General features: G+C 44.0%; 1 protein-coding gene across 1 annotated transcript in view; it reads right to left on the reverse strand.

Moving 5' to 3' along the window:
• The window catches only part of PSD (pleckstrin and Sec7 domain containing), a 318,145-nt gene that overhangs the window by 23,832 nt on the left and 277,755 nt on the right, over nt 1-16,558 (reverse strand). Inside the window, exon 11 of the mRNA XM_030204993.1 lies at nt 12,565-12,743. Within this exon, the coding sequence (XP_030060853.1) occupies nt 12,565-12,743 (179 nt within the window). The remainder of the gene's footprint in view (nt 1-12,564; nt 12,744-16,558) is intronic.

Below are 16,558 nucleotides of genomic sequence, written 5' to 3' on the forward strand. Positions count from 1 at the left end.
CTCTGCAGCCACTCCTACTCTCCCCTCTGACGTCGCTGCGCTCCTCCGGGGTCTTCCTGCATGGCAATGACGTGGAGGGGAGAGGAGGAGCGGCTGCAGTGACGACAGCCAATGCCAGATGGCTGTCTACGGAGCCGCGTTTCAGGTTAAAAATCTTTTTTTGGCTTTTTCCTTTTTGTACCGGCCGCTGCTGCTCCACAGGAGAAGCAGCAGCGGCCGGACAGCGTTAGTATTGGCGGCTGTGGGTGGCGAGGGAGTTGATGTGCCTGAGAAGGGGGGTAGGGGCTTTGGTGATGCACCGGGGGTAGGGTCTTAGGTGATGCGTCGATGGGGGGTAGGGGCTTGGGTGCTGCGCCGGGGCGGATGGGCTTGGGTGTTGCGCCGAGGGGGGGGCACTGAGAGCTGATTGGTAGGCAGGGGGAGGAGTAGGAAAACATGCTCCGCGTGTTTCCCTACTCCTCCCCCTGCCTGGCTCGCGGTTTTGCAGGGCAGGGGCTTGGGTGTTGCGTCGAGGGGGGGGCACTGACAGCTGTTTCCCAGGCAGGGGGAGGAGTATGGAAACATGCTCCGTGTGTTTCCCTACTCCTCCCCTTGCCTTGGAATTAGCTGTCAGTGACATCACTGACGTCAGTGCATTCTAAACTACCTAGCAGACCACCTCCGACGGAGTCACGGTACCAGGCACATTAGAACGTTGGAGGTGAGAATTATTATATAGGACTAGTATAAGGGAAAGGGGATGGGACTTGATATACCACCAAGCCACCTTACGTGCCCACAGTGATGTACCAAGGGCAGGGTGGTGGGGTAGGTCCACCCTAGGTGCACGCTGCAGGGGGGGGGGGGATGCAGGGAGCAGCCGCGCTGCTGTCGGCTCCGCTGGTTCCCTGCTCCCTCTGATGTTACTTCCTGTTCTGGGGCAGAGAGATCAGAGAACTGGCGGAGCCAACAGTCGCACGACTGCTCCCAGCACCTCAGGAGGTAACTGCAATGCATCTGGGGAGGGGATGTTTGGAGGTGATGTGCCGGGAGGGGAGGGGGACGACGCTGCACCCGGCGGGGGGGGGGGGGGGGAGGGGAGGTGCAGTGGCGATCCGTCCCGGGTAGAGGCCGACCAAGGAACACCACTACGTGCCCATTTTGCAAGTATGGACGTTAACACCAGCCACAGAGTTGAGGTAAATGTTCATGTTTAGATTGCAAAAGAACATGCATAGATTATTTTATATATTGCTCAGTCCATGCTCTGCCTAAACACTACCCATGTGAATGTCCACCTGCAAAGTATGTGCCATCGCATCTTGGTGTGTGTTTACAGAATACTGCATCGTCGAAGTCATTTATAGTCTTATGTGTCCATTTACACCCATAAATGACCATCATTTATGCATGTTCTTGCCACCGAAAACTAAATGGCTTCTTATAAAATTATCTGTATAGTGTCTGGACAGAACAAGGGTGGAGGGATGGCATCCTCCCTAATTATATGATTAGAGGCAATATTCAGCCACTATCCAAATAGTTGAGGGGCCCTTTTACTAAGCCACGTAGGCACCTACGTGCACCCAATACGCGTCAATTCTGAATTACCGCCCGGCTACCGCGTGGCCTGGGTGGTAATTTCGATTATTATGCATGTCCGCTATATGCACCGGAAAATAATCTATATTTTCTGGTGCGCGGTGGAAACCGTGCGGTAAGCGTCATTCTACATGTGTAGACAATTGCCGCACGGTTACCGTGTGAGACCTTACCGCTAAGTCAATGGGTGGCAGTAAGTTCTCAGACCCAAAATGGAAATGCACCAATTGTCATTTTGCTGCACGCCCATTTTTGGCAAAAATTTTAAAAAGGCCTTTTTTTGCAGCCATGCTGAAAAATGGACCTATGTGCGTACAATACACGTGTCTACAACAGCGCAGGCCATTTTTTGGCGCACCTTAGTAAAAGGACTCCTAATTGGTTTAAGTTAGGCCAGAAAAAATGCTATCCTATCCTAAACTGCATAGTTGTAAGTATGGCATATACAGTGGTGGAAATAAGTATTTGATCCCTTGCTGATTTTGTAAGTTTGCCCACTGACAAAGACATGAGCAGCCCATAATTGAAGGGTAGGTTATTGGTAACAGTGAGAGATAGCACATCACAAATTAAATCCGGAAAATCACATTGTGGAAAGTATATGAATTTATTTGCATTCTGCAGAGGGAAATAAGTATTTGATCCCCCACCAACCAGTAAGAGATCTGGCCCCTACAGACCAGGTAGATGCTCCAAATCAACTCGTTACCTGCATGACAGACAGCTGTCGGCAATGGTCACCTGTATGAAAGACACCTGTCCACAGACTCAGTGAATCAGTCAGACTCTAACCTCTACAAAATGGCCAAGAGCAAGGAGCTGTCTAAGGATGTCAGGGACAAGATCATACACCTGCACAAGGCTGGAATGGGCTACAAAACCATCAGTAAGACGCTGGGCGAGAAGGAGACAACTGTTGGTGCCATAGTAAGAAAATGGAAGAAGTACAAAATGACTGTCAATCGACAAAGATCTGGGGCTCCACGCAAAATCTCACCTCGTGGGGTATCCTTGATCATGAGGAAGGTTAGAAATCAGCCTACAACTACAAGGGGGGAACTTGTCAATGATCTCAAGGCAGCTGGGACCACTGTCACCACGAAAACCATTGGTAACACATTACGACATAACGGATTGCAATCCTGCAGTGCCCGCAAGGTCCCCCTGCTCCGGAAGGCACATGTGACGGCCCGTCTGAAGTTTGCCAGTGAACACCTGGATGATGCCGAGAGTGATTGGGAGAAGGTGCTGTGGTCAGATGAGACAAAAATTGAGCTCTTTGGCATGAACTCAACTCGCCATGTTTGGAGGAAGAGAAATGCTGCCTATGACCCAAAGAACACCATCCCCACTGTCAAGCATGGAGGTGGAAATGTTATGTTTTGGGGGTGTTTCTCTGCTAAGGGCACAGGACTACTTCACCGCATCAATGGGAGAATGGATGGGGCCATGTACCGTACAATTCTGAGTGACAACCTCCTTCCCTCCGCCAGGGCCTTAAAAATGGGTCGTGGCTGGGTCTTCCAGCACGACAATGACCCAAAACATACAGCCAAGGCAACAAATTCCGCATTTTTAGGTATAACTTGTCTGGAATGTTTTTACGTTTGGGGAGCGTGCCAGGTGCCCTTGACCTGGATTGGCCACTGTCGGTGACAGGATGCTGGGCTAGATGGACCTTTGGTCTTTCCCAGTATGGCACTACTTATGTACTTATGTACTTATGTAAGGAGTGGCTCAGGAAGAAGCACATTAGGGTCATGGAGTGGCCTAGCCAGTCACCAGACCTTAATCCCATTGAAAACTTATGGAGGGAGCTGAAGCTGCGAGTTGCCAAGCGACAGCCCAGAACTCTTAATGATTTAGAGATGATCTGCAAAGAGGAGTGGACCAAAATTCCTCCTGACATGTGTGCAAACCTCATCATCAACTACAGAAGACGTCTGACCGCTGTGCTTGCCAACAAGGGTTTTGCCACCAAGTATTAGGTCTTGTTTGCCAGAGGGATTAAATACTTATTTCCCTCTGCAGAATGCAAATAAATTCATATACTTTCCACAATGTGATTTTCCGGATTTAATTTGTGATGTGCTATCTCTCACTGTTACCAATAACCTACCCTTCAATTATGGGCTGCTCATGTCTTTGTCAGTGGGCAAACTTACAAAATCAGCAAGGGATCAAATACTTATTTCCACCACTGTATATATGCCACCTATCCAGTGAGTGGCACTGAATATATGTTATGTGGCTTTTTAAAAACTGTGGCTGGTATATAAAACAACTGCTCGCTGCTCTGGCTGAATATTGATCTGTATGTGTTTTGATTTTTTTTTTCAACAAGAAGATTCAACAATTATTCTTGTGTGAAACAGAATTCTTCACTCAGTAACTGGTGGCACCTCCTTGATCAGCAATAACTTTATCCACATTTTTCCTGTAAACACATATTTCCTGTAACTTTTAATCAGTCTCTCACATCGCCCTCAAGGATTCCAGCCCTTTCTTCCATACAAGTAATGTTTCAGCTGCGTGACATTTGAAGGCTTCCTTGAATGAACAGCTCATTTCTGGTCTTGCCACAACATATCAATACGGTTTAGGTTGGGACTCTGGCTTGGCTGATCTAAAACATTAAATCTCTTCTGCAGTAGAATGTTTCGGGTCATTATCCTGCTGAAAGTTCCACTTTCAGCTCAGCTTCAGCTCACAGATGGATGGGCCCGATATCAAAGAGCAAGAGAACAGGGTGGCCCACTGGGGCCATGGACCTATCAATATTTTGCCCAACGCAATATCAGCAAGTAGATAGCTTGGAATCGGAGATTGGTTTGTTTGGCCTCTCCAACCCTAAAGGTGTTCCACTGCCTCTGATGATATCACACTCTATAATCTTTTAATATAAAGCAGAATTCATGGTTCCATCAATTATGGATAATCCCCCCAGGTCTTGATGCAGCAAAGCAATCCTACCTCATGACACCTCCGCCATAAGGTTGACAACTGGGATAATGGTTTTACTTCAGAAGGTAGTATTTAATCTTTTCCAAACAAAACATTGTGACTGAAAATGTCAATTTTTGACTCATCTGCGCAGAGGTGCAGGCAGCAATGTTCTTTTTACAGATCAGTGGTTTCTTTCTAGCTCTTCTCTTGTGAACACCATTTCCATTCAGGTTTTTTTTTCTGATTGTTGATGCATGAGCCCTTACTTTACCCACAGCGGGAGAGGCCTGTACTTCTTCGGGCATTGGCCTAGCATTCTTTGTGACTTTGTGGTTGGTATTCTAGGGTGATCTTGGCTTCCTGTATGCTTCAGAGTTCAGTTTAATATTCTCATTCTATCACTGCACACTATCATTCTTTACTATTGGCATATGCACCATCTTATGTCATCCTTTATTACCTCTCACTACCCTGCTTGTGCCCTGCATTCTGCCTATGAGTGCTGCTTAGCTATTCCATCAACATATTGTTCTCAATTTCAGTCTACACATGATTCTGCTTTTTTCTGTGTGGCACCTACTCTATGGAACACTTTGCCTCTGGTTCTCTAAAAAGAACCTTCTTATTTGAAGTTTAGGACCAGCCTCAAGACTTACCTTTTTCAGTTAGCTTTCACCTTGCCTTAATTTTATTGGCCCTTGTTGTGCGATTCTTTGGATTCCCACTTACCCTTTGTCCTAGCCCGCAGTGGAGGAGTAGCACATTGCCAAGATTGTACCCCTTCCTTTGCTTTTCTTTAAATTGATGGAATTCATTTTTAAAAATGTTTTTAGTCTATAAACGGGAAGACATGAATCACTTGTTTACTCTTTCCAAAAATAGGGGGCACGCAATGAAGCTACAAAGTAGTAAATTTAAAATGAATCGGAGAAAATGTTTCTTCACACAACATGTAAACCTTACATCGTATTGGACATTATATATTCCTTATTTCCTTGACCCTTGTTGTACTTGTATACCCTAACCTTACCTGACCCTTATTTTATACTGTAACATCTACCGGACCTGGCGATTGCCTTTTGTATTATGTAAGCCACATTGAGCCTGCTAATGGGTGGGAAAATGTGGGATACAAATGTTACAAATAAATAAATAAATAAACTCTGGAATTCGTTGCCAGAGAAAAGCAGTTAGCTTAGCGGGATTTAAAAAAGGTTTGGATGGCTTCCTAAAGGAAAAGTCCATAGACCATTATTAAAATGGACTTGGAGAAAATCTACTAAGTAGCATAAAATGTATTGTACTTTTTTGGAATCTTGCCAGGTACTTGTGATCCGGATTGGCCACTATTGAAAACAGGATGCTGGGCTTGATGGACCTTCGGTCTGTCCCAGTACGGCAATACTTATGTACTTATGTAATCGCTTTGAGTGTCCCCTCGTAAAGCAGTATATCAACAATAATGATCTCACTACCACCACCAATCCCTAGATAGATCCTGTAAAAATGAATAACTGGATATTATAGCTTCAAAAATGATACTTTGTTTCAACAAAATGAGGATAATTTCCCAAACTCATTCACCTGGGCAAATGGGCTGTTTGAAAATGTTCTTTGGCGCCAGTTCAGCAGACTATAGTGTCATACATTTGTTGGGACACCTATATCGAGTGGACTCATTGTCAAGTCTTTGTCACTGCACAAATTCTTATGTGCTGCGTATTAGATTGACTGCTGACGCAGGTGCTGTGACACAAACACAGCCTGTGTCGGGTCTCTGAATGGGTGTCTGAATAAAGTTTCATTGTCTGCTCAAGTCTTGAAAGTCCTATGTGCTGTTTGTTGCTGCTATTTGAAAATTGTCCATCCTCCATGCAGGTAAAGTACATACTGATGGTTCTTTCAGTTTGTATTGCTTTGACTGTGACTGTTCTTTGCCACTCCCCAGAAATTGCTGCCTTGGGTGTCTGCCATGTCTGTCTAATGTGTAATTTCAGCCCTGAAAACTGTCTTGTAACTCCATCTAGATAGATTGAGCATCAACCCTCCTTCCATAGGTCCTCTGAAACTTCTTTTGATCACGGCACAATGAATTCTTACTAACCTTTATGGTGAAAGCCAAACTCAAAACCTTTTTTGACCTTTATCTAGAACAGGATGCTCCAACTCAGTTGTGCACATTTACTCTGCAGGGTGCTTTACCTGCTATCCAATTACTTAAGCACCTAATAAGCCAATTAACTGTGCTAAGGAAGCTAATGTTCATTTACTATTTCTCACATTGATTCTGAATTAGCCTTATACCCCTGGATTCTAAGTATGGCACTCAACGTTAGATGCGGATTTCTTTGTGCAATTTCCAATTCTTTGTAACATGATAGGCTAATTGACTCTTAATTGGTACTATGGATCAATTAATTAACCTTAACAAGCATTAATTAGAGCCAATGTATCGTTACGCATGGAAATGCCTTGCACCCTATTCTATAACCCCTGCACCTAATTTCCATCCTGCTCAATTTCAAAGAGGGCATGGCCATAAGAGAGGCATGCCTGGAGTTATAGAATACCTGCATTTCCGCGCCTAACTGCCATTAGTTGGGCACATACATTTACACTAGCATTAGGAAGGTGTAAATGCTCACCTCCATATAAGCTAGTATTCTATAAAGGCTGTTTGTTCCGTGTGGAACTGGCAATATAGAATCTGCACTGAGCACGCTTCTTCTCAGCGCCTAACTTTGGGTGACCTTTACTGAATTACCCCCACAGTGTCTCAAGAAACACAATCCATTTTTCTTCAACAAGTAATGGAGTCTTTTTGATGGCAGGTCCTCTGTTATGGAATACAAATACCAACATCTTTGCAGGAAGAAACAGATTATTTGGCATTTAGGAAGACCTATTTGTTTAGGCAGGTCTTTGACTCCAATTAAAACTCTAATTCAAGAGAAAGAGGTAATATATATATTGGCACCCATACCGAGCATCAACAATGAGGTGCTACCTTGATTTATTTCATTAACAATATATATATTTATTTATATTCATGATTAACCTCAAGGAGCTTGACATGCAGAGCTAGATTAGATGTTAGGATTTTTAGAGTTACAGACAGAGATTCAGAGTTAGCTTTGTAGCACTTGGCACCAGACAGTATCAGTGAAAGCAGATCCCGCTAAGACATCCTACTTCTTACAGCTGAGATACCACTGACTGGTCACTAGAGAATGGTTCATACAATAAAGTCTTACACTTATTTCTCACTGTGCTAACAATATGAGAAGCAGGGAGTCTGTGCACCAATTTCCGAATTACTTCAGCTTTTTCACACGAGGATTGCAATCTACGATCTCAAAGGTAGCAACACAGGTTTGACTGAGTCACACACACCCTGCTTTAGAGTTTAGACTTTCTTTGACATTTAGCCATCAGGATTCAATGAACCACACTGGCATGTTTTCATCCCTTCGATTCCAGCTCCAGCCTAAAATTTCTACAAGGATATTGGGTCCCCTATCCAACGCCTAAAGAACCCAAATGGTATTATGTAGTTCCCAAACCTCAGAACAAGTCAGAACTAACACATGGGCCCTTTTACTAAGGTGCGCCGAAAAATGGCCTGCACTGGTGTAGGCACGTGTATTGGACGTGCGCAGGTCCATTTTTCAGCGTGCCTGCAAAAAAGGTCCTTTTTTTGGTCGAAAATGGGCATGCAGCAAAATTTTAATGAGCGCGCGTCCATTTTGGGCCTCAGACCTTACCACCATTCACTGACTTAGCAATAAGGTCTCACGCATTAACTGGGCAGTAATCATAAGCACATACACTGCTGATTACAGCCCGGTTAGCGCCATGCGGTAGAAAATAGAAAATATTTTCTGCTGCACATTTTGGCTGCGCATCAGAAATAGAAGTACCACCCAGGGCACAAAGTAATTGGGTGGCAGTTGTAATTTGACGCACATTGGACATGCGTAAGCGCCTATGCACCTTAGTAAAAATGGCCCCACAATGTCTTCATGCGGTTTCTTTCAGTATTGTAATGGGACCCCCCTGCTAAACACACCGGGTCCAAAATTCAGCTGTGGCAGGTAGCAGATTTGCTGTCCTCCGCTGGCATTAAGCCTAGATATTCAATGCCGGCGCTGAATATCCAGGTTTGTTTTGGCCACTAAAAAGTTAACCAGCTTTGCCAATATTCAGCGCTAACCCCTGGATTCTATATAGCACCAGAGATTTGCGCCAAAATCCAGGCGGATTCTATAACAATGCACGTAACTTAATTGGCTTAACAAGCTAATTTAACGTTGATAACAGCACTTAAGCAATAATGAGCACTAATTGGCAATAATTAGAATTTACGCGCACAACTCGCTAAGTGTATTCTATAACGCCCTGTGCATAACTTCTAATGTGCGCAGACAAAAAGAGGTGTGGCTATGGGTGGGTAAATGGGCATTTTATGGGCATTCCAAAATTTACATGCATAGTTACAGAATGTGGCCCTCTATGCCTAAATCTACGTCCTGGGATTTATGTCATGTTTTTGTTGGTATAAATGGATGCACGTAGTTTTAGGAGCTGGGATATCAACTAAGTGTATTCTATATACCGCGCCTAAATCTAGGCACCGCTTATAGAATACGCTTAGGTGAAAATATTTTCCACGTGGATTTTTTAGACACCATATATAGAATCCCTACCCAACTGGTTAACTTTTTAGTAGTCAAAATAGGCCTGCTATTTAAGTGGCCTATTCTGACTGCTCAACATAGCCGGTTTGGCACTGAATATCCTACCCTAACCAGCTATGTTGTGCGATATTGCCAGTTAGCAGCTAGCTGCTAACCAAGGATATTCAGCGGGAGATAACCAGTTAGGCGCTTAAACGCTATTTAACTGGCTAGGAGCCATTTCTGACTGGTTAAATAGTTTTGAATATTGGGAGCAGGGCCGTGCCGACACGGTAAGCGAGGTAAGCATGGCAGGAGGGCGCTATCCTCTGGGGGGCGCCCCGCCGCACCATGCTTACCTCGCCCTCTTCTCCCCAGATCCTTGTCCTTTTTTTTTTTGTTTAAATTTACCTCTCCAGCGCGTGACAGCATAGCGTTAGTGAGGAGGCGGCGCTCCCCCGCCCTGACATGTCAGTCTCTTCCCTTCGCTCGGTTCCGCCTTCTTCTGACGTCAGAAATGACGTCAGAAGAAGGCGGGACACTGAGCAAAGGGAAGAAGACACGTCGGGGCGGGGGAGCGCCGCCTCCTTCTCACTAACGCTACACTGCCGCGTGCCGGAGAGGTAAATTTAAACAAAAAGGAAAAGGATCTGGGGAGAAGAAGGCGGGTAGTGTAGCGATCGTTTTCGGGGGGGGGGGGGGCGCGCCGGCGGGGCCAACTGCAGGGGGGGCGCCGGAGACCCTAGGCACGGCCCTGATTGGGAGGACTTTGCAGTTATTCTCTTAGCAGATTTTAACCTTTAAAATAGTCTGCATACAACTGTCTTTCTTTAAATACTTAGGGTCTGATATTCAAAGGATTTATGCTCCAAAGTTGGGGTCTCCTTTACTAAAGTGAGCTAAAATCTGGGCTTAGTATGCTGTAATGCGGGATCTTCCCATGCACTAAGCCCAGATTTAACATGACAATTTTTAGGTCATTTCTTTTAGGTTTTTTTTTTTTCAGGTTAGGCGCTAACGTTCAAATTAGCATACGGAACCTGCAAAAAATTAACATGGGAGCACTTACTGCCTCCTATTTACTACTACTACTACTTATCATTTCTATAGCGCTACTAGACGTATGCAGCGCTGTACACTTGAACATGAAGAGACAGTCCCTGCTCGACAGAGCTTACAATCTAATTATAGATTGTGAGGGGGCATCCCTTCTACCTGTATACACCTCCCTAGACTATTTAGGAGGCGTTAAGTGCTCCTGTGAACTCTGTATTAGGTGAGGAATGGGAATGGAGTCAGGCTCTTCGAAACAGACCAGAGACACTAGATGTAAATCGAAAGCTTTATTGGAGAATGACTCAACAGGGTCCAGAAGCCGAAATCTCTGTATCACAAAGGTCTTTCTAAAGACCACTCCTACCTATACACCGAGGTTCCATATCTCCATACACAGACAACAAGACTCCTGAGGAAGGCACCGTGTGTGCCAAAACAGGGTACCCTGTTGAGTCATTCTCCAATAAAGCTTTTGATTTACATCTAGTGTGTCCTCGCCTCTTCCTGTGATTCCACTGGGGATATTTGTGTTCTTTCCACTTCCTGTGGTTTTTGGTCGTTAACTCTGTATTATCCAGTTAGCACATGCTAATCAGAATGCACTAACTGGATAACACAGGAACTCCCATTCCTAGCCCATGCCACGCCCCCTCAGAAAATATTTCCCACAGAATCACAAACACAAGGTTTAGAATGTGGAAACATGGAAAATACTGCACAACACTTGTTTCTGTATGCTAAATGAATGTTAAGGGCTTAATGCCCTTCAGACAAAGGGACCCTTGGCGAGTTATGCTTACAAACTGGAAAATTTATTAGGGCTCAGTACCTAATTTTATAATTTCACTAAACTCTTAAATTTAGGAGCATAAAAAATGGGCAGCAACAGGGTGGATTTAGGGGCAGGGGAAAAGAGCAGCTTAGCACTGATTTTCAACACTAGACTTATAAATCTAGGCAAATGAATGTCAGGCCTAAATTTATAAGCATAACTTTTAAGCTCCTAAATTAAGATGACTTTTCAGCTGAAAGGCTCCTAAATTTGGCTGAATAGAGGGCACGAATTTAGGAGTTCAGCCTTTTAAAAAAAACCTATGAAGCCCATATTTCTTTAAAGTCATATATTCAGATATCTCATGAACAATCTGTTCTCATGCCTCCTACTTTGTACCCACCACTTCTTTATTTTTATAGCAAAGTATCAGGTTAAAAAAAAAAAACAAAGATAATTGAATATGGACACTGTACCACCCCTGTGCACAACAACAGGTTGAATTCTTTATAAAGTTTAGGAGGATTTGCTGGAAATAATGTACACAAGATAAGCATATTATGTACGATAGGAAACTTGAAGCCACAGATATTTGTGTTTCTCCCCTCCCCCCCCCCCCCCCAAAAGAGCATCAAAAACATCACATTTTTGTAACTTTCTCCAATAGGTACTCTTCACCTAAACAGTTGCTCTGGAATCCTCAATTAGACGCCTGCTGCTACCTAACCATGTCTCTCTGTGTTCCAAACCCTGTCAAGTTTAGTTAACAACAAACAATAATACAATTTCTTCTCCTCAAAACCTCCACCTCACCCAGGCGTGGAAGCTCCCACAGTTTTCTCTAAGCTGAGCAGGAGTCCTCCACCTACAGTCCTGCCAGTAGGGGGTGCTGTTTCACTATCACATTTTTAATGGTGAGGGGCAGGCAAGCTCTGCAGGACTCCAGTGATTGAAAACACAATACTAAAGCACAACTCCCTACTGGCAACAATGCAGCGGGAGGACTCCTGCTCAGCTTAGAGGGAACAGTAGAAGCTCCTATTATATTTAATTGAATATCTTTTGAAGAAATAGTTTTAGAAAATTATTGACTCTCCACAATTCTTTTTACCTTTCCTATCTGGCAGCTTTATTGTCCTCTTTTGTGCCTCTCCTTCATCATGTAATGCCCCTTCTGACTCTGTTATTTTGATTTCACTTCCTAAAGTCTTTCTTCCTTTCTGGTTGCTGTCTACTTTTTTACCCTAAAGTCCTGTTTCCCTTCTTTCTTTCTGCCTGCCTTTCTAATAGCACCCCTGCACCATCCTCCTCTCCCTGCCCAGGGCTCAGCATGGGTTCATTTACTGACATGGCGCTCTTGTCATTTACATATGTTTACAAACAGCTCAGACCCTTGAGGATAAGCAGGTTATAAATCTAAAGTGATAATGATAGTGATATTGTTCTAGGGTCTAAGGCAGGATTTAGAATCAAAACACTCAGAAGCTGCCACCCATACATGGCCAATCAGCACCTCCCCCTCTCCAGACGTACTTTTTTTGCAGTCGGGATCGGCGTGGATTTTGCGCACTAGCACACCATACTTGTACGTGGTGATGTTAGGGTCCTGCGAGAAGTCCAGGAAAGGGTTCCCACAGCTGTTGATGCGTTTGATGGATTTGGGGTTCGGATCAGCAAGTTCTGAGAGGGACCTCCTCAGCTCTTCCTCATCTCTATGTCATATAAAAAAAAATAGGGAGAGAGCTATTACAAAGCAAATTAATGAGAATAACAATCACTGGTTTCAGTCTCCAGTCTGGCTTCTGTTCATAGAAGCAATTTTTAAATTATAAGTGACCGTCTCTGGGAAAAGGTGACTAAAGAAGCTGATCCAAAATGTTGAGAATTGCAGATTTTTCATGTTACTGGGTTCATAAGCAGTCTGCAAAGTTACATGTTTGAACTTCTGTAACTTCATTTTTTCATATGGAAGGATGGGGTTTGAATTGTTGTATTACAAATTGTGTGCTCTAAAAGAATTCATTAAAACCTCATTTTTTGGTTTCTGGTGACTTTAGTCACCTGTTCCAAAGAGATGGTCATACGCACAAGTGAATCCCTAGATTCCCTAGATTTTGTCATCTAATTTTGTTGTTTGATAAAATAATTTATGCGATAAACCCATGTGCTGACAGCAGCACCAGCCACATTTTAGCCTGGCTTAGTAAAAGGACACCTTAAGTGACCTGCCTAAAATCACAAAGACCCTCAGTGTGATTTGAAGCCTAGGAGGAATTTGCAGGTCTGCTGGAACTGAATATTGGAAGCACAATCCCTCGAATTCTATACAGTGCACCACAAGTTAGGCACCAATTAGGGATAGAGGTGTGCATGTGGGTGGGGCATAGGCGGAGCATATTCTTAGGTGCCAAACAGGGACCCTTTTACAAAGGCTCATAAGGGCCTAAGCGCATCCAGCATGTGCCAAATTGGCATTACCGCCCAGCTACTGTGCACCCTGGGTGGTAATTCTGAATTTGGTGTGTGCTGAAAACACGCAGTAGAAAATATTTTCTACTGCATGGCGCTTACCCGGCGGTAAATGGCAGTTGGTGCGCGCTGCATGCCTACCACACGTGTAGTGCATGAGACCTTACTGCAAAGTCAATGGGTGGAGTTAAGGTCTCAGGCTGAAAATGGATGCACGCTGCATTTTATATTGTCGCACGTCCATTTTCCGGCCCTTTAAAAATGGCCCTTTTTCCAGGATGCGGTAAAAACTGGTCTGGCGCATGCCCAAAAGACACACTCACACTGTCGCAGGCCACTTTTTGCCGCGGTTTAGTAAAAGGGCCCCTTATAGAATGCTGTACGTTGTCTGTCTAGGTGACATCATTTAAGCACTTAGGGGCCCTGCACTAGTATGAATGCGTGAAATTGGCATGCGCTGGGCCATTTTTCACTGCAGCTGGGAAGAAGGCCTTTTTTTTTTTTTAAATTGAAATTTCAAAAATAGTATAAAGTACCAGAAATACAATAGTCCACATTACAGAAGAAGAATAATGCAGAGGTTAACAAAAATAACTTATGAAAAAGAAATCTCATAAAGAAATACTAAAAAAACATCGAATACCTGACTGTATCTCTAGGCGATCTTAATTACAGTAACTACATTTAGTTGACTATTCAGCTTCCCTATCTAACAAGCACCTCCCTAGATGATCTGGTTCAAAGAAAACTACCCCTCTGGTAGGGTTGATTTGGCAGGTGCTACTTGTGAGTTAGCCCTAATGCAGCTTAGTAAAAGGGTCTCTAAAATTTACACCTACATGGTGTAAGTGTTGACACCTAAATGCTGGCACCCATGTGCCAATCTAGGCTTTATTCTCTAACGGAATCTGGACACCCAGATGCTGTCACAGAACACTATCCTAGTGCACAGAGTTTGGATGCCTACGTTTTAGCGCCCCTTGCAGAATCATGACCTCCCCCCCCCCCCCAACCATATGGATTTCAAAAAGGCCAGCAAAAGAAAGAATACTTTCAAATTCTCATCACAATGTTTTCACTTTTCTTTTTCATCTCTCAAGTCTGATTAATGCCTGAATTTTAAAACTAATACTGGTTCATGCACAAAAAAAAAGCAGAGGAAAAGGATAAGACACAAAATAATTGAAAACATTTATAGGAATCACTACACCAGGTGTGTTCAGGGCCTATATATATATATACATCTATCTATATCTATCTATCTATCTATCTATCTATCTATATATATATATATATATATCTATCTATCTATCTATATATATATATATATATATATATATATATATATATATATATATATATATATATATATATATATATATATATATCTTAGATCACACACAAACCATTTTAAACAAAAGTGGTATTACCCAAATATACAATCATTGCACACAAGGGGCAGCTGCCCCAGGCTCAGGGGTCTATAACAAGGGGCCCATTTGCAGCTCTCAGTGCCACTCTGGTCCAGCATTTTCCTTCCCTCTTTACCTCTTCCCTGGTGCAGGTGTTTCCCAGGGCTAAAAAGTGGCATAAAGGTATGGAACTGCTGTCTGTCTGTGCTGCTGATGGCTCTGTTGGTCCCATCCTTTCTGATGTCATTTCCTGTTTCTGAGGGCAGGATCGGTAGAGCCAACAGCAGGGAAGGGAAAGGGACTTCATATACTGCCTTTCTGTGGTTACAATCAAAATGGTTTACATATTATATGCAGGTATTTATTTTGTACTTGGGGCAACAGAGGGTTAAGTGGCTTGCTGAGAGTCACAAGGAGCTGCAGTAGGAATCAAACCCAGTTCCCCAGGATCAAAGTCCACTGCACTAACCCCTAGGCTACTCCTCCACTCCAGCACAGACCTACAGCGGTTCTATGACTTTATACCGCTTTTTATCCTCGGGACGCAAAGCAAGCTGTACTAGAAGAGGGGGGGCGCATCCAAAAAGTTTTCCCAGGGACCCATGAGGAGGGGGTGGTTAATGCTGCCCTGAGCGCATGGCACAAAAGCAGTTTCAGAAGAGAACATAAATTGAGAAAATGCTTCAGTAACCAAACGAGAGAGTTGGACTGGCTATTAGAGAAAGAGATGTTGGGATTTAGTTTACAGCTTTTCAGTAGTAGCTCAAGGCAAGTTACATTCAGATAACTCAGGGATTTTTCTGCCCCAGGAGGGCTTACAATCTCAGGGACTGATATTCAGTGAGGAGGCTATCCACTTAAGTATGGCTGAGAATGTGGTATGCTGTGACCACCGTAGCACTCTCTGGTTCATACTGGAAGTTACAGGGTATTGCCAATATTCAGTGGTGGTATCTGAATCGGTATCCAGTTAACTCTGGAAAGCAATAAGACAATCCCAAGTTAACAGCATAGTTATCTAGAGACCGCCGCCAGGTAATTCCAGGCAGCCACCTCACACCTGGATGCTCAGTGCCGCTACCCACAGAGGCCAGAACTGAACATCCAGGTCAAATTTAGCCAGCAGCGGTCAGTGTGTTAAAAAAAATGCTGACCGAATACTGCCCCCTAAGTTTGTACCAGAGGCAATAGAGGTTTAAGGGGCCCTTTTACTAAGCTGCGGTAAAAAAGTGAACTTAGCGCGTGCTTACGCGTGTCCTTCCTGCACACTATGGCTGTTTCTCCGCAAGGATAACATGGTTGATTTTTCTATTCCCAGCATTAATGGCCACATGCTGATTTTCCCATTACCACGTGACCACTAGCGCACGAGCACTTACTGACACCTATTTTGCAGGTGCCGGTAAAGGCTCACGCGCTAACCACATGCTAATCGATTAGTGCATGGCAAGCTAGCTGCATTAACCAATTAGTGCAGAACATAAGTACATAAGCACCGCCATACTGGGAAAGACCAAGGGTCCCATCAAGCCCAGCATCCTGTCTCCGACAGTGGCCAATCCAGGCTTCAAAAACCCGGCAACCCCCCCCCCCCCCCCCCCCCAAAAAAAAAATTAATAATGTTCAATGGACTTTTCCCTCAGGAA

This window comes from Microcaecilia unicolor, chromosome 5, assembly GCF_901765095.1.
Source record: "Microcaecilia unicolor chromosome 5, aMicUni1.1, whole genome shotgun sequence".
NCBI lineage: Eukaryota > Metazoa > Chordata > Amphibia > Gymnophiona > Siphonopidae > Microcaecilia > Microcaecilia unicolor.